The 24,185-nt window shown below is 58.7% G+C and overlaps 3 protein-coding genes across 11 annotated transcripts in view; 2 read left to right on the top strand and 1 right to left on the bottom strand.

Moving 5' to 3' along the window:
• Nucleotides 1–1,806: 1,806 nt before the first annotated feature.
• NUDT1 (nudix hydrolase 1) lies at nucleotides 1,807–11,030 on the bottom strand. Its single transcript, XM_045462025.1, has 4 exons — nucleotides 10,922–11,030; nucleotides 9,181–9,348; nucleotides 2,764–2,909; nucleotides 1,807–2,527 (listed from the first exon to the last, which is right to left on the bottom strand). Exons 2-4 carry the CDS (start codon nucleotides 9,330–9,332, stop codon nucleotides 2,355–2,357), a joined length of 471 nt encoding a protein of 156 aa, XP_045317981.1. The 5' UTR covers nucleotides 9,333–9,348; nucleotides 10,922–11,030; the 3' UTR covers nucleotides 1,807–2,354.
• Nucleotides 10,994–16,865, top strand: MRM2 (mitochondrial rRNA methyltransferase 2). 2 transcript variants are annotated; one of them, XM_045462024.1, is made up of 3 exons: nucleotides 10,994–11,097; nucleotides 12,781–13,070; nucleotides 15,749–16,865. In XM_045462024.1, the coding sequence occupies exons 1-3, from the start codon at nucleotides 11,090–11,092 to the stop codon at nucleotides 16,189–16,191; spliced, it is 741 nt and encodes a 246-aa protein (XP_045317980.1). In that variant the 5' UTR covers nucleotides 10,994–11,089; the 3' UTR covers nucleotides 16,192–16,865. The 2 variants fall into 2 exon arrangements, with proteins under 2 accessions (XP_045317980.1, XP_045317979.1); XM_045462023.1 differs by lacking the exon at nucleotides 10,994–11,097 and adding an exon at nucleotides 11,117–11,208.
• Nucleotides 16,866–17,779: 914 nt separating this feature from the next.
• MAD1L1 (mitotic arrest deficient 1 like 1) overlaps nucleotides 17,780–24,185 on the top strand; it is a 324,285-nt gene continuing 317,879 nt past the window's right edge. For 6 of the 8 annotated variants that reach the window (XM_045462008.1, XM_045462007.1, XM_045462004.1 and 3 more), the window contains exons 1-3: nucleotides 17,968–18,099; nucleotides 20,230–20,392; nucleotides 23,898–24,038. In XM_045462008.1, coding sequence (XP_045317964.1) covers nucleotides 20,243–20,392; nucleotides 23,898–24,038 — 291 coding nt within the window. In that variant the 5' untranslated portion in view covers nucleotides 17,968–18,099; nucleotides 20,230–20,242. Of the gene's footprint in view, nucleotides 18,100–20,229; nucleotides 20,393–23,897; nucleotides 24,039–24,185 lie in introns of all 8 variants that reach the window. The other 2 variants (XM_045462002.1, XM_045462005.1) reach the window with 2 other exon arrangements.

Raw genomic sequence — 24,185 nt, 5'->3', positions numbered from 1 at the left:
TTGCGGCAGCTTGAGTGTGGAGGCTGGAAGGGGAGGGCGGGCAGGGCCGTGTTCCAGCTGGTGTCTGGAAGGGGGTGGGGGGTCTGTGGCTGTGGCTGACCACCCCCCGCCCCATTTTGGGAGGCACTCCGAGCCTCCCTCCTCATTCCAGGCAGGCCCGGAGGGGATCTGTTCTGGGAACTCTGGGGTCAGTGTGCGCCTGGGGCCTCCGAGCGCTTCCTGCTCTGAATCCCTCTTGTGTAAACACCGGCAGGGCGCCTTCCTCCCAGGCCGGGGACGCTTTGAGCTCCCTGCCCCCTGGCCCGAGCGGTGTCGGCGGATCCGTGTTGTGGGAGGGTCCGACTGCACGCCAGGAGTCCTGAGGGTCTCGCCTTCCCGGGGTGCAGATGCCTGTGCTCCAGGGGGCTTTCTCTGGATCTGAAGGCAGGTGGGACTTCCCACCTGTGTGTCCCCGCACAGCACGCGGGACTCCCGCACCCGTCTGGGGCGCTCTTGCACATCACTGCCCGGGGCGGGGGTCAGGGAAGTATCTTTTAGGCCCAGCCAGACACCTGCGTCACCCCACGCGTGGGTCCTCCTGTGTGGGGAGAAGGCCAGCCGCACCCCACGCAGCCCGAGGCCCTGGGACTGCGGCACATGCCTTCCTTGGCTGATAAGGGGCAGCGTACCCCCAGAGCCCAGCAAGCGGGGGCCCGTTCGATCACGGGGCCGTGCGTGCGTTCTGCTCCCCTTCGGAGAAGCTGGTTCTCGGGCACTGAGTGGATGTGCGCTGCCCCACAGGGCTGCCCCACGGGCGCTGTGTACACTTGAGCCGTAGGGCTGACCTCCGAGCCTCCCGTTCCCTGTCAGCTGCTGCCCGCGCGCCACGGCCTGCCTGTGGGTGGTGAGGGACAGGCGACCACAGGACACTGGCGAGCTGGGAAGACACCCAGAGCAGACCCCACCACGCACGCAGTGGGGGCTGGGGGCTCATGGTGGGCAGCAGCACGGAAGGTGGGAGGGCCGGCACGGAGAGGGTCTCCCAGGGCACGCGGAGGCCCGCCTCTCCCGGGTCACTGAGGAGAATTCCAGCACCAAAGACTTCACTTGTGCTTTCTCAAGAGGACTTTTCCTGAGACTCCATGTTCCTGGCGGCCTCTCCGTGCGGTGGGAGGAGCCAGGAGCCCTTCTTGGCTGGAGTTCCGGCCAGGGTTTTCGAGGCTTACCCAGAGGGCGCTTTCTTGTGCATCCCCTCCCTCCCCAGCCCCTGCAAGGAGGCTGGCAGATGGGAGACACTTGCTGGGCTGTGTGCGTGGGGGTCACGTCCTTCCTGTGCTTGTTAGCTGGGGACAGCAGGGGCCACCTTTTGCCCCCCACAAAGCCTCCCTCTGGGCCCAGGGCCAGGGCCGCTCTAGGGAGGGCCAGGCTGCCAGCAGCTCTGGGTCAGGGAGCTCAGGGGCGTCCCAGCTTGCCTCCGTGGCCCTAGTCTCCAGGCTGGGACTGCGGGAGGGAGACCACAGCCTTGCCTTGTCTCCCACGGTCTGCGATGTCCCGGTGCCACGGGGACAGAGCCCGATCCCGACTCTGCAAGGCCGGAATGGAGCCCGGCCCCGGTGTGTGCCTTCGCCAGGTCCCTCCAGCCCGGGCCCAGCTTGCTCGCGGCGTCAGATCCGGGCACGTGCGGGACTCTGCACAGGTTGAGGTCGGCTGGTTTTGTCGGCATTCGAGACCCTTCTTCTCTTCGTGATGCAGTTCTGTGTATGGAGCACTTTACGAGGCTGTAGGCATCACTTACTACGCCAATAAACTGGAATCGTTCACACACGGTTTGCATTCTGAGAGCTTTATCCATAAACACAAGAACAACTGCGATCAGACCCATTTATAAAACTTGGGTGAAGGGGGTTCTCTGGATAAGCGAGTGCTGCCTCCCTCCTTCCTGGTGGTCAGAAGTCTGGACAGGAACAGCCAGTCCCTTGGGGTGAGGGAGGTGATGGCTTCTGATGCATCAGACCAGGGTTTTAGGCCTGGGCCTCGCCTGTTCGGTTTGCCCTTGAAGGAGGGGCGGGGGGCAAGGACGCCACACCCTCTAACCCACTCTATGGTCCTGACAAGACTGCGGTGCCCGGCCCGCCCTCTGGGCCCAGTGTGCGGGCCATAGGCAGCGGGCTGGCAGGCAGCTTCCTGAGGACGGGCCTGGTCTGGTGTGCGCGGGCCCGCGAAGAATGTGAAAAGGTAAGAGTTTTCTTCTCTCCGCCTCACCCCACCCGGAACCCCCCGCCCCGCCCCGGGGCTCCGAGAGCAGGTGAACAGACGGACGGCACTGTGGGTTCGCAGCGGATTCTGCGGCCTGCGGGGCCAGAGTGGTTCTGCGTCTACACCTCGTCCACCTCGCGGAGCGTGTAGTCCAGGATGGTGTTGGGGCCCTGGAACTTGAAATACCCGTGGAATTTCTTGTTCTGAAGCAGGAGGGGAAACCAGTAGCTGTCATCGGGCCACATGTCACCGAAGGGTATCTGGTCCAGCTGGAACCACCGGGGCCGCATTTCTGTGGTGGTGCAAGGGGGGGACACGGTGTTCAGCTGGGGGCTAAACTGACTTTTGGTGAGAAACTGCCAGGCGGTGTCGTGTGAGGAGCTCGACAGGCTCCTAGTTCAACCCTCGGGCCGTGTCCCGGTGTCACTACGCGCAAGAAGGAGGAGGAACGGGGCTGACGCGAGGGGCTGGCGCAGCGCCTGCCCCGGGAGACCGAGGGAAGGGAGAAGGGGAGGCCCCGAGACTCACCGTCGCTCTCCGCAGGCGTCCCCCGGACACTGTCTGTGCGGAAGATGTGCACGTCCATCAGCTCCGGCTCACCCACGAACTCGAACACGATCCGGCCCACCTTGTGGAGTGTGTCCGCGGTCAGACTGCACTCCTCCCGCAGCTCCCTGCGGGCAAAGCGGGCGACGGTCACAGCAAGGCGCCGGCGGGGGCACGCCCGCCTGTGGGCCAAGGGAGCCCACGTGAGCAGTTCCCCACCTGGCAGGAACTTGGTTATCTGGGGGCCTGTTCATCAAAGCCGATTCTGTTCAGAGTCTGGTTCAGGGCGCACAGGCCGACCGGTGCGACACCTTGCGAGCCACGGCGCAGCCCAGGCCCGGCCGGGCTCAGCTGTTCGGGGGTCGCAGGCGAGCTGGGAACCTCCCACCCGGTCCTTCAGCTCCAGCTCTCTCCCGGGGGTTTGCTGGGGGGTGGGGGCAACAGCCACGTGAGTACCGCTTTGTGGGCCGTGGGAACCCGGGCCCTGAACCGGGAGCCACCCTTCCTCACACGCGTGCTCGGAGGGCACAGGAGCAAACTGCTGTACACGGCCTCCTTCGCGAGGGCCTGCCTCGAATGTCTGTTCCACCGAGGAGACGCCCCCAACCCTCTGGCCAGCTTCCCTGCAGCCGCCCGGGGGTGGGGGGGAGGTGGGGGGAACAGGAGCCTGGGGCCCGTCTGGCCGCGTCGTCTCCTCCTGGGGACCCCCTCCCCAGCCGAGCACTGTGCCCGGCCACCAGCAGAACCCGACGCCGCTTCTGTTTCAAAGTATTCACTGCTTAAGTGTCACGTTCGCCACGGACAACCTGGCAGACCCCGGGTGGACGTGTCAGCAGAGAGAACCCTCACTGCCGCCTCAGTGTGTTTCTTCCGGGCCTTCTTCACACAGCCGTTTACACGAGTGCAGATGCGTCACGCGCTTGGACCCGCGCTTCCCATGCAAGGCCGGCGTGGCGCCCCGCCCCTCGAGGAGTTCCAGCAGTTTCCCACCCGGTGTGGGTGGCGGAGTAGGAACTGCTGTCCGTGCGTCCAGCGCGAGACCCCGTGGTGGGCGTCTCCGCGTGCGCGCCCCATACCTCTCCTGTTTGGCCCTGGCCAACGGCTCCGCCCTCCCCCCCCCAGCCCCCCACTTCTGGTTCCCTCGGCGTCTTCTGGAAGCACTGTGCTCCGGACCCCGGGGAACCCCTGGCTGCTCGCTGCAGCGGCCAGGGAACTCGGTCTTTTGCTCCCTTAGAGCCTGGCTTCCCTACTGCTCTGGATGTATTCGTTTCTGTAAGCGTTCTCGTTACACCTGACCATTTATAGTTCTAAGTAGGGACAAGTGTTTTTGGCTTTGCGCTCCAAGTTATGTTAGGAACACGATACGTAAGTACCTCCCGTGCCTGTACGAAGCCAGGGAAACCACTTTGCTCGTTAAACACATACACGCTGGGTCCGAACGGTCTGATGTGAGCAGACGCCTTCCTCAGCGGGAAGTCCACCCTGAGCTCCCGGTAAGGCCTGCAGGGGAATCACGCCCATTTGCTGCTGCTGTGGACGAGGCTGACTGAGGTTCTGAAAGCTGGAATTTGTTCAGGGACGTGCTTAAAATTAGACTTGACCTAAAAAAATGAATGTCTTCACTTGGGGGGTGCAGGTGGCTTCCCCAGCTAAAGGCTCTGGCATCCGCCGGGCCTCCCCCACTGCTCTGGCAGCAGGCCGGTGGGTCTGGGTTTTAAAAACTTCACCTGGTAGTTGATGTTTTGGCTAGTTTTGGTTTGTCTTCCCTGAATACACAGCAGTGCACGAAGTATCGATAACCTCACTTCACGGGCTGGGGTAATTAGCGGGGACGACAGCCTTGGTTTTGCTAGTGTCGGATCGTGTGTGTGACACTCAGCTCCCCAGATGGCAGAGAGCAGAATGAGGAATGCGTTACACAAGACAGCAGCGGCCGAGCGTCTGGGTGGGCGCGGGGGCCCCGCGGTCCTGGGGCTCTGTTTCGGCCGCTGCTCCTCTGGGGCGCTCTGAACACCGTGTCCTGGGGCCTTGCTGGGGTCCAGAGATGGGACCTGCACCCGCCTACGGCCCAAACCTGACTCTGAGGGCCCCCAGACCCCCAGGTGCCCTTCGTGTGGCACTGGGGACAGCGCGACAGGAAACGGAGGTCAGGCCATGTCATATCTGCCCTGCGATTACGACAGGGGACTGCAGCACGGTGGAAAACGTGGTCTCTTCAGTAATGCTGTGTCAGATGGATGTCCTGACGGATGAGTCTCGACCCTCTGCCCTGCATCTTACCCCAAACTCCATTCCAGATGAAGATCTAACACTCCTGAAGGTTCCAGAAGAAAAACTTAGGAGAAGGTCTCCAGCCTGGGATAGGCAAAGATCGCACTAAAATGAAACTTCTACTCAAAGAAACGTCATCACGAATGAAAAGACAAGCCCCAGGGAGGACACAGTAGCAGACTGGGCGTGGCCGAGGGGGACCCGCGAACTCCAGGACACTGCAGCCCACTGGGCCTGAGGACCGAACAGCAAAGAGAACAAAGATGGGACAACACAGAACAGAATGTCGGGTGTGGGACAGCCAGGAAAGGTGTGGCCCCCGTGCGACGGGAACACCGGCAGGAGAACAGCAGTGACTCCGGTAGTCACTGGGAATTTCCCCAAACTGATGTCAGACGCCGAACCACAGATCCCGGGAGCTCCGAGGACTCCAAGCGAGACAGACACCAGAAAACTACCTGCAGGCACGTTTCTTTCAGAGTGTAATAAATCAAAGAAAAGGAAAAGCACTTGGCCACAGAGGAACCAGGATGAGAGTCAAATGTGACTCCCCAGAAACCGAGCGAGCAGAGAGAGAGGGCGTGAAATACTTAGTGTTGACAGAAAACACACCAACCTAGGATTCTGTACTTTTACTTCCCATCAAGAGGAAGGGGAAATACTTCCTCCAACAATAATTGAGGGGCCCCATTACCAGCCTCCTAACAAACACGAAAGCGAGGTCTTTGGAGAAAAGGGCAATGGCGGAACCTTGGATCTGCACGAAGAAAGCGAGAGGACTGAAGGAGTGAGCCAAGGCAAGATAAAACCATTCTGGTTTTTATGCTTGATCGATTGAGTGGGTAAGGGTTTGTTTGAGGTTATTGGCGATGACGTGTCCGCGTTGGTGTGCCTCATGTGTGCGTGCATGTGTGTAAGGTGAACAGTGAGCACCCAGGGTTGGGTGTTGGAATCAGGATAGTTGTCAAGAGGCCCTCAGACCACCCATGGGGCGGGGGGCAGTGTTATCTGAAAGTGCAAATGCGTATTGCAAACTTTGAGGTGTGCACTAAACATTAAGTATAGCTGACCTTCTGAAAAGGGGAGAAAATGGAATCCTTTAAGTGTCCAATTAAAACCGTAGAATGGAGAAAAGGGGTGGAAGACAAAGCCAGGAACAGAGGACAAGGGTGACAAACAGAAAACTACCGAATCTGGTGGATATTAACCCATCTATGTACCAGCCACCGCTTGGGACGTCAGCGGTCCACGGGCTCCGGCGAAAGAAAGATCGTCAGAGTGGATCTGAAGACGAGACCAGCCGGTGCTGTCCGCACGGAGCCCACGTTGCACAGAAAGATTAAAAGCACAAAGTATGCAATGATAAAGATGAAAAAACGCAGATTGAAAGTAAACGGTGAGAAACACACCAGGCTAACACTAGTCAAAGGAAGAAAGGAGTATCTGTACGGGTTTTAGAGCTGACTTCAAAGCAGCAAGTTCGGCAGGAATAAAGGGGGTTCCGTCCTGCGGGAGGGACCACTTCTCCTCGATAGGATGCTTAATACGTATGCACCTGATGATAGTCAAGCTACGGGAGGCAAAAATGAATGGAACCGCACGGAGAAGTGGATGAATCCACCGTCCTGGCTGGACACTTCAAGCAGAAAATCAATAAAGACGTCAAATGTATAAGGAACTGCAAATCTAAGACAGGCAGCCCCGTTTAAAAACAAGGGCAAAAGACCTGAGTGGGGGGCAGACACCAGAGGGCGCACCCGTGTGGCCACGCTTACGTGATGCTTTAGAACAGGCCGAGTCCTCAGCCGTGAGGAGGCCAGCGTGCAGGCGGCCCTTTCCATGTTTTGGGCCACGTGCTGGCCACACGATGGGCCCATCCCTTAAACGTCCCCTGGTGAAGACGGGTCCACGTGGACTTCGGGACAAGTGTGTGCGACGTCTCCAGTCCTGGGCTCACGGAGACTTTGTGGGGGGTCGGCCAGGTGAGGAGCCAGGAACAGTGGGGTGGGCGACAGCTGGGAGGGTGAGGGGCAGCGGCTGGAGCGGCGTGAAGCTGGGCCACGAGGGGGCTCCACGGGTGAAACCGGAGGTTCAGTTTAACAGCACTGGGTGCTATTACAGGGACTTCACGGGGCGCCTGGGAGGCTCAGTTCGTGGATTTTGGCTCAGGTCACAATCTCACGGTTGTGGGTTCGAGCCCCGAGTCTGGCTCCGTGTGGAGCGTGGAGCCCACTTGGGATTCTCTCTCTCCCTGTGCCCTTCCCCTGCTTGCGCTCTCTCTAAAGTAAGTAAAAGGAAACAAATAAATAAAGGGACTTCACACATGAACGAGAGAGACCCTGATGCGGTTTCGGGAAGGTTGCCCGGGGGCTGAGTGGAGAATGGACCCAGGGGGGCAAGGGCAGAGCAGGGAGGCCAGGTAGGAGGCAGAGCACCTGTCCAGGTGGGGAGGGGTGGTCTGGATGCGGCGGCAGAGGGAGGCAGACCCGGATGGGTGCTAGTTGTATCCGGGGGATAGAGACCACATGCCTCCAGCATGCCCGACCTCCAGCCTGCTCTGTGGGAAGGCAGCCGTCACACTCAGTACTGAGGCTCTGGAGTGACTGCTGGTTTCTCACGGGTGTGTCTCATTCAGGAAATGCTAACAGCGAGAGGACGAGAAGGAAAGGTCCTAAGAAATCGGGGGCCCGGAGGCTCCTGACCACCAGGACGGCAGGGGGCTGAAGGGAAGCCCCTCGCAGTCCCGCCACACGCCTCTGCACAGCCCCGCCCTCTGGCCCTCGGTGCTTCTTCGGATGCCTCGTTCCTGCCTTCCACCTGCTCGGACCAGACCGGACACCGAGTCCTTTGGGAGTTCTCCTTTGTGCCCAGTCATCTGCCCTCACTCTTTATTCTGGATGCCCCGCACCGCTGGGTGCCTGCTAGACCTCTCTGCACACATCCCTGTGAACCTGGCAGCCGGACTAGATCGGAGCCCTGCAGGGGGGGAGGTCGGGACCTGTTCCCTGTGTCCTGACATTGAGCTCGACTTGGGGGGGGGGGGGGCTGCTGGCTTCCACCTGTTTCTGTCCAGGTTCCATGGGTAGCGAGGCTCAGGGGACCCGAGTCTCAGCAGACCAGCCTGTGCCCCCGCCGTGTGCTGTCAGGACAGCCTGGCCACACTGCCTAGCGCTTGCCCAAGCAAATGACCACAGGCGGCAGCACGCCGGGTCCCATGCCTAGGAGGGGGAGGTGCACGCCAGGGACATCACACCTGCGGCCGTTCAAACCCAGGACTTGGCCCAGTCGTGCACCATGAAGTCAACTTGGTGGACTGTGACCAGCAATTAAAAAAACCCAAAGGATAGGAACTATGTTAGCGGGACTACGTGAGCGCGTACTTTCGTGTGGTAAGAGCATTGTTGCATCAGAACGTAAACATCTCTTATGTGGGTTGTGATGTTTAAAACACTCCAAACTTGAGAACCATCGGGCTGCGGAGCCTGCAGCTGACTTCCTTTCCAGAAGCCTCATTAGTATGCATGTGGGGATCTGGTCTCTTCCCCGGGGAAAGCGGCCTTAATTAAGGTTGCTGACTTCCTTCAGAATGCCATCAGTAGTAGCGAAGGTTTGTGGAGCGCTTTGTGATGTTTGCACACACAGTCTCGTTTGTTCCACACGTGAGGACAAGGAAGGGCAAGGGGACTGATGTCGGAGAGCTGTGTGATCTCAGACAAGCCGTCAACCGCTCTGGGCTCTGGTTCCTGCCCGCGTGAGGCAGGCTGTGCCAAGGACTAACGGAGACTGTGTGTGAACAGGCTCAGACAGAAGAGCTGGTCATCAGCTCCCTGAACGCACGAGGAAAGCAAACGACGGACCAGCCAGAAGTCCCCACGCCACAGCGGCTTCCCAAATGTGTCCTGAAAGCCACTCCCGCGCCCCCCGCGACAGCTCACGTGCCCTGGGCACTCCCCACTGGTCCAAATCCTGTGTGGTTACATCCTCAATCTCCACACTCCCGACAGGCAGGAAGGGTCATCGTTATTCCCGTTTTTGGGATGAAGAAACGGAGACCCAAGAGCTCCATAAGGAGCTGTAGGCTGTCACCCTTGGGAGCTGGTTCTGTGGTCAGGCCCACCCCTCCCTCACCTCTTGGCCCCGTCCTCGATGCTCTCTCCTCCTTGAACTTTGCCTCCGAAGCCATTCCACCGGCCGGCCCCGAAGCCTCGTTTCTTCATGCCCAGGAGAACTCGCGGAGGCTGCAGCACCAGCACCAATGTGTAGAGCCTGGAGGCGCCCATGGTCCCCCGGGGACCCCTTGAGGAAGGCAAGAAGGCTGGGTCAGCTTGACCTGGGTGCACGCGGAGTGTGGATGAGGCCAGGGGCCCGGTGAGATGGGAATGTGCTGTGGAAGGCAGGGGGGAATCTGCCTGGTGGTAACCTCCCAGCCCTGCCACGAGAGGCTCGCCTCATGCCAGATGGAAACCGAACAAATGAGCTTCCAGAGTAGAAAGAGAGAGGCCTGGCCCTCCGAATCCAGTGGCACCCGTGTCCAGGCCTTGGGATTGCCAGGGCTGATGGAGCAGGTTAGGAAAGGGCCATGTCAACCCTTCCCCCTCCTCAGCACAGGGCTGTTTTTGCCCCTGTGTCCAGCCCGTGGGCAGTCCACCCCCTGTGGCCCCAACACAACCAGGCGGGTTAGCCGATGGTTCTCGGGTCAGGCTTTTGGCCTTGGCCTTTTCATCAGTGGGGCCTTCTTCTGGCCTGCTGGGATATGCCTTCCACACTTCACCGCAGAGCTATAGAGTCCCAAGAAGCTCCTGGCTCCTGGCAGAGAGCCTACCCAGCGAGGGCTGGCTGGTCCTCCCTCCTGCGACAGTTCATAATCCGCTCACAACTGTTGCTGCTCTGGGCTCTGGCACTGGAGCCACAAGGGCCCCTCCCGCTTGAACGGGTGTGCGTGGTCCAGAGGAAAACTCCAAGGGTGATGCCTGGGTTGCTGCTGGACACATGGAGGAGGACCAGGACCCTCTGTGCGTCCATCCCTATCCCAGCCTGGGGCCACCGTTCACAAGTCTCTTACCCTGGGGACCACAGCGGATGAGAAGCAGGATCCTGGAGCAGGGATCCTCGTGGGAAGTCACAATGTCTGAGAAAAGGGAGCTACAGCTGGGTCCTGGTTTTGGGGGTAGGTCTGGCCAAAGTGGGTCTCTGTGGCCGAGCCTACCTGTCTGCCTGTGTCCTCTGTCGTGATGCTGACTGGTTCATGCCCAGAGCCCTGGCTTCTTGAGTGACTTGTGGTGGTGAGGAAGATACCAAGAGTGTCAGCTATCACTTAAGCACTGGCTGTATACCTCTTTTAAAAAGTCATTCTATTTAGTAGACCCAAGAACTTTGTGAGCTAAGACTTGCTTTCTCCATTTTCAGATCAAGAAACTGCAGCTCCAAGAGGCTCAGTCTGACCCAAGGTCAAACTTGGGGAAGACCCCAATCTGGGTCTAACGGGCTTTTGAAGTTCAGTTGTCCCCTGGGTCCTGGAGCAAGCGGCTTGGGACCACAATTACAGGGTCCTCAGAGGGCCCCTCCGAACGTCAGCGGCTGGGAGGCTGCAACAGGCCCGGGCATGTGGTCTCCGAGTCAAGTGGTCGGTACACCGAGGTCCCTCACCAGGGTTTTGAAAGATCGTATCCACAGAACACCAGTCTCAGGCCCTGGTCCCGGATCCCTCTCCTCCGACCTCTGCTCACCTGGCCCCCCCACCCCCTGGTCCCGCACCCCTCTCTCCCCGCCCCGGCTCCCCCCCACCGACCCCGTCCCTGGTCCCCCCCCACCCCCCCGCTCGCAGGACCCGGGCTCCGCTCCCCGGCCCCCTCCCCTCTCCCCTGCTCACCTGACCCGGGTTCCGCTCCCGGACTCCCCGGTCCCTGTCCTCAGACCCGGGATCGCGCGCGCTTTCTGAACAAGGGAGCCGCGGAAGCCGGGGGCGGGGAGGGCGTGGCCTCGGGCCGGAAGCGAGGCCGGCACTTCCGGCGCGGGGGACAGGAGCGGATCGGCGCCCATGGCTCGGTGAGTGGGGCTGTGAGCTAGGTGCCGGGCGAGCTCGTGCGCTCAGTCGGCGTTTATGGGGGCGCCTGCTGCATGCGTGCGGGAGGAGGAGGGGCCGGGGGCGCGTCCCAGGTTCTTCCGCGGGGAAGGGGCGCAGAGACGCGGTCATTCCAGGCGAAGCGCCTAGGGGAGGACTTCCGGCCCGAAGTCAGTAGTCCGGACGGCTTCCGAGGAGCGGCGGGCGGGCGGAGAGCGTAGGGCGCAGGTGAAGGGGTGCTGCAGCTGGAGGGCGCAGGGGAGGGGCGCTGCGGGGGCAGGCCTGACGGCTGTGGCACGGCACTGGAGAGGCACCAGTGGCCCGTGTGGCCGAATCTAGGTGTGGGCCGGCGCTGGAGGACAGGGCCTGTGTGACCCGTTTCCGGCCTTCCCCCAACCGGCCCCGTTGGTTCTGGTGCCCAGGATGGCTCTGTGCTCCTTCCGAGAGACCCCGGGGGGCTTTGCGAAGGCAGCCATCACCGAGTTACTGTGTCCGGATCTTGACTGCACGCTTGGGTGGTTGAAGGGCCTTTGGCCGTGCGCCCTGGTGAAGATGTCCGGGTCTTCCCTTGAGGAACACGGATGCAGAACTTACTTTGTAGGGTTGTTCTGAGAGTTGAGTGAGGGGGGTGCGGAGAGCTCCCGGCCCGCGGCAAACCGTTCAGACCCTGACTCGTTCTTCAGGCTGAGTGCAGTTGTTAGGAGATGGGCCTGGCGGCCCTGTGTTGGCCGCTGTGCCGAGGCGTCGAGGAAGGCGGGGTCTGTCCCCGGGGGGCTTCTCCCAGTCCCGCAGAGCCCGGGGACAAGTTGTCCCGGGTAAGAAAGCAGATTGCTTTGTCAACATCATCAGGCCTGTTAAGCAGAACCGGAAAAGCTTTGGTTGACGTTTGAGTTTTCCTTCTGAAGAAAATTTTCCCGAGGGCCCCACGCTTCTTCGCCAGAAGGAGTTCTCCTGCGGTGTTCGCGCACTTGCGCCGCCGCAGGCCAGGCGTAGACCACACAAACACAGGCTGAGGCCGCAGACCCGGATCACGGTGCTGCAGGGCTGTTTTCTCGTGGGGCCTCTCTCCTCGACCTGCACACGGCTGCCTTCTGCCCGTGGCCTCACGTGGTCTTTCCCCGCGCACCTGTGTCCCAACTGCCTCTGATGAAGACGCCAGTTGGGTTGGGTTGGGGCCCGCCTGTATAGCCTCATTTGTACTTACCTCTTTTTTTTTTTTTTTTTTTTCAACGTTTATTTATTTTTGGGACAGAGAGAGACAGAGCATGAACGGGGGAGGGGCAGAGAGAGAGGGAGACACAGAATCGGAAACAGGCTCCAGGCTCCGGGCCATCAGCCCAGAGCCCGACGCGGGGCTCGAACTCACGGACCGCGAGATCGTGACCTGGCTGAAGTCGGACGCTTAACCGACTGCGCCACCCAGGCGCCCCTGTACTTACCTCTTTAAAGACCACTTCTGTTTTGAGGTTTCTGGGGTTAGCACTTCAACACACCTCTTTGGGGAGGGACTCAGTGCAGGCCATTACACCCGTTTTCTGGCCGCGTCGCCTTGTCAAGTTTCCTCCCCGTTTGGGCCTCCGGGCCCTTCTCTAAAAACACTTGGGTTGAACCAGGGACCCCGCCTATCTGTGTGATGTCCACCTGTTTGCTCCCTTTTTCTTTCTCAGGTCCTTGAAGCTGGTACGTGCGTCCCTTCAGCGGCAAAGGTTTCACACCGCTGGGAGCCACTACAAGGGTCGGACCGCTGCTGAGCACCTGTGGCTGACACGTCATTTGAGGGACCCGTTTGTGAAGGCAGCGAAGGTGGAGAGTTACCGGTGCCGAAGTGCCTTCAAGCTTTTGGAGGTGAACGAGAGGCACCAGATCCTGCGGCCCGGCCTCCGGGTCTTAGACTGTGGGGCGGCTCCCGGGGCGTGGAGCCAGGTGGCCGTGCAGAGGGTCAACGCTGCGGGCGCAGGTAGGGCCTCTGGCCACCCCCGAGTGTGCGGGCACGGGCCAGCTGCCCTCCACCACCAGGGGAGGTGGCCAAGCCGCTTTGTGATGACACATTCTTCGGAGTGGCTGGTGTAGGGGCTGATGAGGAAAAAGGGACACTTGATGTGTTGACAGCGGGAGACCGGGTGGAGAGCTACGACGGAGACTAAAAGTGCCTCACGTCACCACGTCCCTGTGTGCGTGAATGTGTCGGAGAGCCCCCTTCCCGAAGTTGTTTTTGCACATGTGACTACACGTGTATGTTTTCTTTTTCAGAAACGATAGTAAATCACATTCTTCTTACTGATTTGGAGCCTTAATGGAGGGCTTCTTTCCCCCCCACTCACTGATCTATTGACATTTTCCCATGCCTGCACAGGTCAGTCAACCCCAGAGTTTTCCAGGTCCTGGTCTTTGAAGCCCTGGGTCTCCTGGAGGCCCTGCTGGGGGCTGCTCAAGGTTCTCCCCTCTGGCTCAACGTGAGGGACTCAGCTTTTACCTATTTTATATTTTAAGATTTTGTTAAAAAAAAAAAAAAAGAAAATGTTTCTATGTTAATAAGGTTCCCCTGATCAGTCGGGAGAAACCAATACCCTCAGTGTGGAAAGCCCTGGTGTCCTTGTAAACGCTCATGTAGACCGCCATGTGATGATGTCCCGTGCTGTTGAGCCAGCCTCCTGCTGGGCTCTGGTGTTGCCCTCGGGGCCTTTGTTAGCTGCACGAGCTGAGCTGAGCCTAGCGTGGTGAGCATCCCTACCCTTTGTGTTTCCTGCCGTAAAGTAGGAATGGACCAGAATCGCTGGCATTACATGACATATGCGCCGGCTCACAGAAATCTCAGACACCTGGGGTGCGGACCTTGTGCCCATTTTCCTAGTGAAGAATGAGGTTCGGAGGAGTTTGGCGGGCTCTTGAATGCACGGTCTGGGAGTGCTGTTCCCTGGGTTCAGGACAAAGAACCAGCCCCGTTACTGGGTGTGGGATGCCGCCAGGGGCCCTAGAACAGGTTACAATTTTTTTTTTTTAACTCAGTAAATATCACCTAAGTGAAGGGATTTGTGTCCGAGACCTCTGTTCGTTTTCCTACCACTGAGCCTGCCCACAGACCTAACAACAGATTTTATTTTATTTTTAATCTTACGTTTATTTAGTTAGAGATAACTAAGATGTTGTGGTTCCTTGTAATTTATTTAAAAGTGCATCTTTTTTTTTTTTTTTTACTGTCAAATTTATTGTCAAAGTGGTTTCCATACAACACCCAGTGCTCATCCCAAAAGGTGCCCTCCTCAATACCCATCACCCACCCTCCCCTCCTTCCCACCCCCTAACTACCCTCAGTTTGTTCTCAGTTTTTAAGAGTCTCTTATGCTTTGGGTCTCTCCCTCTCTAACCTCTTTTTTTTTTTTTTTTTTCCCCTTCCCCTCCTCCATGGGTTTCTGTTAAGTTTCTCAGGATCCACATAAGAGTGAAAACATATGGTATCTGTCTTTCTCTGTATGGCCTATTTCACTTAGCATCACACTCTCCAGTTCCATCCATGTTGCTACAGAAGGCCATATTTCATTCTTTCTCATTGCCACACAGTGTTCCATTGTGTATATAAACCACAATTTCTGTATCCATTCGTCACTAACAACGGATTTTAATGGCTCCTGTCCCTGTATAACTGCTCCTCAGGGGAAGGAGGAGCACGGCCAGGTTTGACTCGTAGGAAGCAGCGGCCAAAGCAAAGCCTGTGGATAGAATGTCCGGTTTCTTTTCCTGCCAGAAGGTGTACAGATGCACCCAAAGTATTTGCCTCTAGTGGCCCCTTCCCGAGGTTATGACGCCTGGGATGTTAACGAGAGTCAGGTACAGGCCGTGAGGTGTGAGGTGGCCTACTTTCCAGGGCTGAACATGAGAGTTTTCTCCTTTGAAAAATGCACTCTTCAAAATGGTTGGACTTCCAGTCCTTAGCTAGAAGTAAGACCCACGTTCCACCGCCGTGGGACAGCCCCTTTGCTACGCGGTCTGCATTAGCAGATCTGTGACAGCACCCTCCCCTCATGCCCTGGGGACTGGGGAGAAGGGCTCTCCTCAGCGTGGGGCGGGGACGCAGAGAGGGGCCGGGGACAGCAGTCGTGCTGGCCCGAGGCCCTGTTCCAGGTGAGACGATGGCCTCTACTGCACAGCTGGTACCACTCACACCTGGTCGAGGGATCGGTTCCTGTACCTTGTCTTCCCCACTTCTCGGCTTGCTTCTAGTAGTTTCTGCATCAAAAGAAATTGGATTAAGCTAGCGGAAGTGCTGAGTTAATCCGGAGGTGCTGTATGCACTCATGTGTCATTGGTTCAGTTTGTCAGAAAGCCCACTCGGAGATCACCCTTTCACAGAGAGCTGGCCTCTGGAAGGGAGGTGAAGCCAGAGTTGGGGTCAGGTGCCTGCCCCGGGACAGGCACTTCTCTTCTCTGGGCCTCAGTTAGCTTCCTTGTGTGGAGAGTGGGGACTGTCACCCCTGCCATGTGTGTGTTTGGGATGGATACAAGTGGGGAAAGGCCCGTGTCCACCTCTTGGCGTGTTCGCTCTTTACGTTGGTCCTGACTCTTTACTTTTATTTTTCTATTTGTATTTCTGAGGGAAGATCCAGGCTGTAAATAAATAACATACTCTGTCTTCCTTAGATCCCGGTGCTCCTGTGGGCTTTGTGCTTGGGGTAGACCTTCTCCACATATTCCCCCTGGAGGGGGCAACTTTTCTGTCCCCCGCGGACGTGACTGACCCCAGAACCATCCAGAGAGTCCGAGAGCTGCTTCCTGGCGGGAGAGCAGATGTCATTCTGAGTGACATGGCCCCCAATGCCACAGGGATCCGGAGCCTGGATCACGACAGGCTCATTAGCCTGTGCTCGTCCCTTCTGGACGTGGCTCCAGATGTTCTGCACCCCGGCGGAACGTTCCTCTGCAAAACGTGGGCTGGAAGTCAAAGCCTTGGGTTACAGAAGAGACTGGCCGAGCAGTTCCAGAACACCAGGACTGTGAAGCCTAGAGCCAGCAGGAAGGAATCTTCAGAGGTGTACCTCTTGGCCACACAGTACCAAAGAGCGAAGGGGCCTGTGGAGGACTGAGGGCTGCCGCTGCCATTTGTGGTCCTCGTTCACTGCAAGTGTGGTCTGAGCTCTTTCCTGGAGTGTGGCTGGAGGGGTCAGAGCTTGATCCGGGACGTGGCTGTCAGGACGAGGGTGGGACCTTTCTTTGAACCACAGTGTATTCACTGGTCACGATATATGATAAAAAATAGTCCCTAAGTGATCTTAGGTGCAGAGGAAGGATGAAAAGACAGTGGGAAGGAGAAACCTTGATGTAACACTGGACTCAACAGGCTGTTAACAGAGTTTCCACCGTTGCTCCCAGAAGGCACCACCCAGGCTGTGGTTATACAGTGTAGCGAATGCGAATGAAAATCTGAAATTTCGACCTGGGGGTTAATTTCCATCTTTCTGGTGAATGATGTGGAAATTAATACTTTCAAGCAACCGGAACCGGGGGCAGTTAGGGAAGACATTTCATGTGAATTTTGCAGGGGGTGGTGTCCTTGTTTTGTTGCTGGAAATCCACCTTGCTGTAATATTCCAGGTCCCTAAGACTGGAATTGCCAAAGCAAGCAGCCACCTGGAGTGCTGTATTTCCTTTTACTCTCTTTTAGGAACTTGATGCAGCTTTATAAAACAATGTAGATTGTATTTATTTAAGGGATTTCCATGCTTTGAAGTTTGTTTCTATAAAAATTGTTTTTTTCAAAGCTATTTGTCATTAAAAAAAAAAGGGGGGGGCGCCTGGGTGGCTCAGTCGGTTAAAGCATCCAACTTCAGCTCAGGTCAGATCTCCCGGTTCTTAAGTTCCAGCCCCGGGTTGGGCTCTGTGCTGACAGCTCAGAGCCTGGATCCTGCTTGGGATTCCGTGTCTCTCTCTCTTTCTGCCCCTCCCCTCGCTCATGCTCTGTCTCTCTCTCTCTCTCTCTCTCTCTCTCTCAAAAATAAACATTTAAGAAAAAAAAGCCATTTCCTGCAGGGGTGCTCATCCCTTAATAAGAGTGTATGGACTATAACCCGGATTAAATCCCGAGGGTGGAGCTGAGGGAGAGCCTGGGTAGACAGGGAACCCCACAATCTCCATCAGTCCCCCAGGGTGCAGTCCAGCGCTCTGAAGCGGGCTGCAGGCTTGGTTTTAACCTTTTTTCATTTTACTTTTGGTTGTAGTCAATTAGGACGGGAAAATCCCGCCCACTTCCTCAGGGCTCCTCCCCACCCCATTTCTTGCGCGGGGTGCTGTTCCGGGGATGGGGCGGGACCGGGGAAGAGGTGCCGACCCTTAGAGCACTGGGCAGATCAGAGGTGGGGGAGGTGCGGACCCTAGGGGGCGTGGTGTAGACGCTGGGTACGATGCAGACCCTCCCGAGCGCGGTGCAGACCCTAGGGCGCTCGGTCCCCGGTGGGGGTGGGAGCCTGGAGGACGAGGTTCAGGAGGGAGCGAGACCTGTGTTACCGGACGATGATCGCTGGCTATGGGAGCTCACAGGGTGCTGGTAGGGTAGCCTAGAAGCAGAGTATTTTGCCTTTCCAGTGGACCCTGTGGAAACTAAAAACATATTCAAGCTAATACCGTAACGAAATTTTGGGAGTTGTCAGAGACAGCAAGTTTGTCCCGAAGAGGCCACCGTTGGGCCGTGCAATTCCACACAATACGGTGCGAGGCCACAGCCACAGCGGAGGCCCGTCCAGCGCGGGAAGGCTGGCACCCCGACAGTCCCGCCGGCCGGCCTTTGGTGCGAGTCCTGCCAGGGCGGTGTCAAGGGAGCGGACTGCTCTGGGGAGCAGGCGGAGGTCGCCGGCCCCGCTGGTGCTCGGACTCAGGGATTTACGGCCGGCCCTGCCCAGGTCTCGCGAGAGCGCGGCGGCACTTCTCGCGATACGCGGGCGCGGGCGCAGAGGAGGGAGATCTGAGCGGCGGCCGCGGCGAGCGGCGGGCTAGCTGAGGTGAGCGGCGGGGCGTCAGGGTCCCGGGTGGGCTTCGGGCGGGGTCGAGGAGCCAGGTTGGGCGCGGGTGGCGCCCCTTCCCCCTGCCCACTGGTCTCCTCCCTCCTGCCCCCCTCTCGCGCTCGGTCTTCGGAGCCCGGCCGGGGTGCTACCCGAAGCCGGGGTCTAGGGAGCGGGGGGCCGGGGTGCGAGCCGGGAGAGGGGGCCTCGGAGAGGGGTCGGCGTCGTCGGAGCCGGGGTCCTGGGAACGGGGATCGGGGTGAGAGCGGGGCCGAGGTCCTGGGAGCTGGCGTCCCCGGTGCCGGGATGCGAGCCGGGATCGGGGTCCTCGGAGCCGGGGTCCTCGGAGCTGGGGCTCGGGTGCGAGTCGGGACCGGGGTCCTCGGAGCCGAGGTGCTGGGAGTGGGAGCCGGGATCTTAGGAGCTGGGGCTGAGGTGCGAACCCGGGCCGGGGTCCGGACGGGGTCCCTGGCGGTGGCGTCTAGGGGCGGGGCTTACCCCCACCCAGCGTCTGGCTGGGAAGCTGCACCGGCCCGCGTGCTGTCACCCGCGCCTCTTCTAGCGGAGCGCGCTGCAGCCCCTGAAGGCCCCGGAGGCCAGGGCGGGCGGGGGGCGATGCACGTGTGCCTGGAGTTTGCGCGGAAGGTCCCCCGGGCGGTGTCCTGGCCGAGAAGGGCAGCTGACAGGCGGCGCGCAGCCTGGGGGTGTGGAGTCTGTGGGATAAAGGGGATGGAGTGGAGGCTGCTGCCTGATCGCGTGCCTCGTGTAGTGGCCCAGTTACAGGCAGTTGACAACGCGTGTGTTCCCTTGGTTCCAGTGCATCCCAGGCATCTGTTCTTGCAAGGGACCTACCGGCTCAGTTTCTCATGGAGGGATGGAGAGGATGGCCCCGGGCTGACCTTGGCAGACCTAAGGGTTTGCATCCAGAGAAGAGCTCAGCTGTCTGCCGCCGCTGTCAGCGCTGAGCGCTTGCCCTGTTCTTGCAGTCCCCTTTTCCCTCCCAGTGCGATTGAGAGTTGGCGAGGACAGCCGTGTTGTCCAGGGGCGGACACATGGCCTGCACAGGAGAAGGGCCCTGTGTGCAGAGGGCCAAGGTTCTCGTACAGGAAACTCACAACCAAACTAAGATTTCTCAGTCTCTTCTGCTGGGGTGTTGGCGGGGAGGCGTTTTCAGTCTGGTACCTGGGGGAAGTCCCTGCGAGCCAGCCTGTTTCCCGAAGGGGACACGGTGTGCACCTGTAGCAGTCCACACCTGTGGCCGCTGGTGGATGAGGTGGGGGGGGTGGGCCGGCCGCGTGAAGCCACAGCCCCTTGCGCTCGGGGATGCGGCTCCTTGGTCTTGTTCACGCGTTGGCTCGTGGAGCCCAAAGTGGACCTGAGAGCCAGGCGGGCCTGGGATCCGGTCCATTCTGTAGCTTCTGAAGCCTCGCTTTCTCACGTCTCACACGTGTGCAAACACCTAGTTTGCCCGTTGTGAAGTCTGAGGTGTCCTGTGAGAAGTTACAGGCCGAGTGAGGATCTGGCATGACTCACCCCTGCCTTCTGGAAACTTAGGACAGGCACTGTAATCCTCACGGCAGCTTTGCAAAGAGGCTTTCCTGGTCCTCAGTTTAGAGATGAGGAAACCGAGGCTCGAGAAGGCTCAGTGCTCAGCGTCACGTACGTTTCTTTTTGGTCGAAACTAGCAATGCCTATTAAGGTCATCGTTAGCGGTGATTACGGTTAGCGTCGCTGGGGTCGCCAGCCCTCGCCACTGCGGCCTGCTTTGTTCCTCGTTCCCAGAGGCTGGGTCTTTTGTGTTCACGGGGCCATGTGCCGTGGGACTGCTGGGCATCTTTTTCTGGGAGCCGTCTGTCCGTCGCTGGTGTGCAGGTCAGCACCGTGACAGCGGCTCAGCGGCGTGGTCTTCTGATGCCTCTATTTGTTCTCTGGTCAAGTGGCAGTGTGGGCTCCCGCTTGGCCCCGGAAATGTGGTTATGGGCTCGGGAGTGCTGTGAGCACCTAGAGCATCGGGAGGGCGGGGCTGCCCAGAGCCCGCCCCCCCCCCCCCCCCCCCCCCCCCCGCCCCGCGCTGGTGCAGCTAATGGTGCCTGCAGACGCTCACCGTGGGCCCTCCCTGTCTTCCTGCAGAAGCCAAGTGGCCATGGACGACCTGGGGGAGAACACCACGGTGCTGTCCACCCTGAGGTCGTTGAACAACTTCATTTCTCAGCGGGTGGAGGCAGGATCTGGACTGGACGCTCCCACCTCCGCCCAGGGCTCTCTGCAGATGCAGTACCAGGAGAGCATGCAGGTGAGCGCCGCCAGCGGGAGGGGCTCCGCGGGAGGGGCTCCGGGGCTCCAGGTGGGAAGACACACGCCTTAGGTGGGGCCTGTGCCGGGGAGCACCGGGTCCCCCGGTCCCCGGGTCGGGAAGGGTCTCCAAGAAAGAGAAAGATTGGGTGTGCCCTGGTCTCAGATCACTGTGGGGGGTGGGGGGGGGGCGTTTGCAGATCTTGGCTTCACTCTGCCGTGATGTGGCTTTTACAGTTTTGCGATAAAAACAGTCCTATTTCCTTTATTTCACTTCCTTGGCAACACTGACCGTACACCGTGATAAAGGGGTCAGGTCTTCTGGAGGACTTGAGCTTCCACAGAGTTGTGGGGTCAGTCTCATGGGGGCAGGGATCACTGGGCCCTCCCAAGCAGGGGGTGGCGTCTGCGCCTGGCACTGCCGGCGTCCAGCATCTCCCCTGTGCTGTGCGGCCTGAGCCATCCCAGGGAAACGGCCCCTGATGGAGCCCGGGAGCCCCAGGGAGGCCCAGGCAGCATCTGGTCAAACACATGCTGGTGTGTTTGTGTGCATTCGTTTGCTGAGTAATTGAATGATTTCTGTTTGTTTGTGGGCTGAGTTGCTGCTCGCTGCCATTTTTTGGCAAGGACCGGTTTTTATTCTGAAATTGAATCTTTTACATTTGTTTTTGGTGTTAAAGCATTTTTTGGAAACGCTGGTGGCAATTGTGTTTTTTTTGTTTGTTTGAGTCTTGCTCACTGGCAAAATAAGAAGTTAGCAGCTTTGGTCTACAAAAGTGTTACAATTTTGTGGATGCAAATGTCTGGCAACTTTTGGCCAACCTGTCAGAACTACAGAATCTAGAAATTCAGAGGCCAGCCTTTCAGTAAGCTAGTGCTGTGGAGGGCTTCCTCAGTCTGCGGGACCCCGTAGGCCCAGAGAGGGCTGGTTAGAGTGTTGCGGCCGTAGGCCGCCAGGGCCCTGACCTGGTCCTGAGCTGGCCCGGGACATCCGTCCGTGGTTTTCTGCCCTACCAAGCTGCCCCCTGATGGCAGATGAGGGAACTGAGAACCTACAGGTCTGGGGGGAGCCTGGAAATCAGTGCTTTGACTACCATTCCGGGCCTCCTGCCCTTTTTTTTTTTTTTTTTTTTTCATTTAAACTTTTTTTTTTTAACGTTTATTTATTTTTGAGACAGAGAGAGACAGAGCATGAACGGGGGAGGGGCACAGAGAGAGGGAGACACAGAATCGGAAACAGGCTCCAGGCTCTGAGCCATCAGCCCAGAGCCCGACGCGGGGCTCGAACTCACGGACCGCGAGATCGTGACCCGAGCTGAAGTCGGACGCCCAACCGACTGCGCCACCCAGGCGCCCCCTGCCCTTTTTTTAAGCCTCTTGTTTCCGTGGGAAAGTGTTCACAGTCGCTCTGCTACATGTCAGTGTTGGTTTCGACATAAATTTGTTTCAGTTACTTTCCTTCACATGCAGTCGCAGTCGATGTTTCAGGAAGATGTGTCCATGGGTCTGTTTCTCTGGGACTCCTGGTCCCTGTGCAGTGGTGCCCACGGGAGCTGGGAGCCCTAGCCGCAGGCACAGAGTGAGGCTGGGAAGGCCAGTGAGTCCGACGGAAGGTGCACTTCGGAACTCCCCCACTTGATCGGGTGGGGGTGGAAGTGAGAGAGAGTGTCAGAGGAGTGAAGTGTGGACTTGAGCCCCCCCAGACGGTGGGTGGGGGGGTGGGTAGAGAAGATACCTTTCCCCTGGCCTGGGATTTCTCATCCGTGGTACGGCTGACGTTTTGGGGCGGGTGGCTCTTTGTTCTGCAGGACAGGCTTGTGCCTTGCGGGGTGTCGAGCGACATCCCTGGCCTCTGCCCGCGGGATGCCGGTCGGTGGCGAGCACGTAACTGCTTGCCTGTCTTTTGACGGTCGACAGCGTCTCCAGACGTTGCCAAGCATCCCTGGTGGAACTGAGAACCACTCGCCGTAACGCTTCAATGTGCACGTGAATACCCGATACGTTTAAGAGGAAGATTCTGATTTGGCACCTGTGGGGCGCAGCCTGAGATTCTGCGTGTCTTTCTCATGCTCTGGAGCTGCTGTGCTACCAGGCATTCTTGGAGTGGTCAGGCTCCAGTCCACGTGGGCCAGAGACCCTGACAGTCAGTGGGTCTGCGAAACTGACGTGTCCTCCGAGGCCCTTCAAGGCTTGACCTCGCCTTTATGTGCCTACCCTCTGTGGTGGGTGTACTTGTAAGACGGCTCCCGAATTCCCGGCCCCAGGTGGGCCACACTTTCTCCCACTTAAACACTGGGTATTGTGGCGGCAGGATTTCGCCCACAGAATTAAGGACTTCAGTCAGTTGACCTTATGATGGTGGGCCTGACTTACTCAGATGAGCCTTTGAAACCTAGGTCACTAGATCAGATCGAGAAGTCAGAGACAGAGCAGGAGAGGGATTCTACATATGGGGGATTCTCCTTTGTTGGCTTTGGAGGTGGACAGGGGCCACGTGGCAGGGAATGTGGGTGGTCTCCAGGGGCTGACAGCAGCACAGGGCTGATAGCAAGGAAACGGGACCTCGGTCCTCCAGCCATGTGGAAGAGGAACTCATGGTCCAGATGAGGTTGGAGCGTGGCCACTGGGTGTTGATTTTAGCCTGTGAGAGCCTGATCACACGACCTGGCCTTCTGCCCACAGAGCCTGACGGCGGCTAACGTGCGGTTTTAGCTGCTAAGTTTGTTGTAAGTTGCTGCACAGCAATAGGAAACTAATATGCTCTCTTCTCTAAAACAAGCATATACACCGCCTTATTAAAACATATCATTCTAGGGGCGCCTGGGTGGCGCAGTCGGTTAAGCGTCCGACTTCAGCCAGGTCACGATCTCGCGGTCCGTGAGTTCGAACCCCGCGTCAGGCTCTGGGCTGGTGGCTCAGAGCCTGGAGCCTGTTTCCGATTCTGTGTCTCCCTCTCTCTCTGCCCCTCCCCCGTTCATGCTCTGTCTCTCTCTGTCCCAAAAATAAATAAACGTTGAAAAAAAAAAAAAAACATATCATTCTTGGGCACCTGGGGGGCTCAGTCGGTGGAACGTCCGACTTCTGTTCAGGTCACGATCTCACGGTCCGTGGGTTCCAGCCCCGCGACGGGCTCTGTGCTGACAGCTTGGAGCATGGAGCCTGCTTCGGATTCTGTCTCCCTCTCTCTGTGCCCCTCCCCTGCTCACGCTCTGTCTCTCTCTCTCTCTCTCTCTCTCTCTCTTTCTCTTTCTCTTCTTCAAAAGGAAATAAATACTAAAAGAAATTGAAAAAAAAATAGGTCCTTCTCTTCCTGTTATTGTCTCCTCTCTGTTTACTGCCTCTGTGCACCCGTTTTTCAACAAAAGACCGGGCATCCGTCCTTCTCCCCCAGGGCTGAGTACGGGCCCTGTTGGGAGCAGGTGTCAGTGTGTGAGTGTCAGACGAGCCCCCCAGCTGTTCGGCGCGGCTGCTGAGGGTTCTCTCTCCCTCGGGCGTGACCTGCTCAGCTGGAGGAACGAGCCGAGCGGATCCGCTCCAAGTCCCAGGTCGTCCAGGTGGAGCGGGAGAAGACGCAGATGGAGCTGAGCCACAAGAGAGCGCGAGTGGAGCTGGAGCGGGCGGCCAGCACCAGCGCCAGGCGCTACGAGGTGGGTGCGAGCGGGCCGCCGGGCCCGGCGTAGGGCATTGTGCACGGTGCCTGCTGGGCCGTCGGGCAGGTGACCCTCCTGGCCGGGAGCCAAGGTGCTCTCCGTCCTGAGGCCACAGAGTGACTGTGCTCGACGCCCTTGAGGGGG

The sequence above is a fragment of the Leopardus geoffroyi genome, chromosome E3 (assembly GCF_018350155.1).
Source record: "Leopardus geoffroyi isolate Oge1 chromosome E3, O.geoffroyi_Oge1_pat1.0, whole genome shotgun sequence".
Classification (NCBI taxonomy): domain Eukaryota; kingdom Metazoa; phylum Chordata; class Mammalia; order Carnivora; family Felidae; genus Leopardus; species Leopardus geoffroyi.
This window is presented reverse-complemented; position numbering and strand designations above follow the sequence as displayed.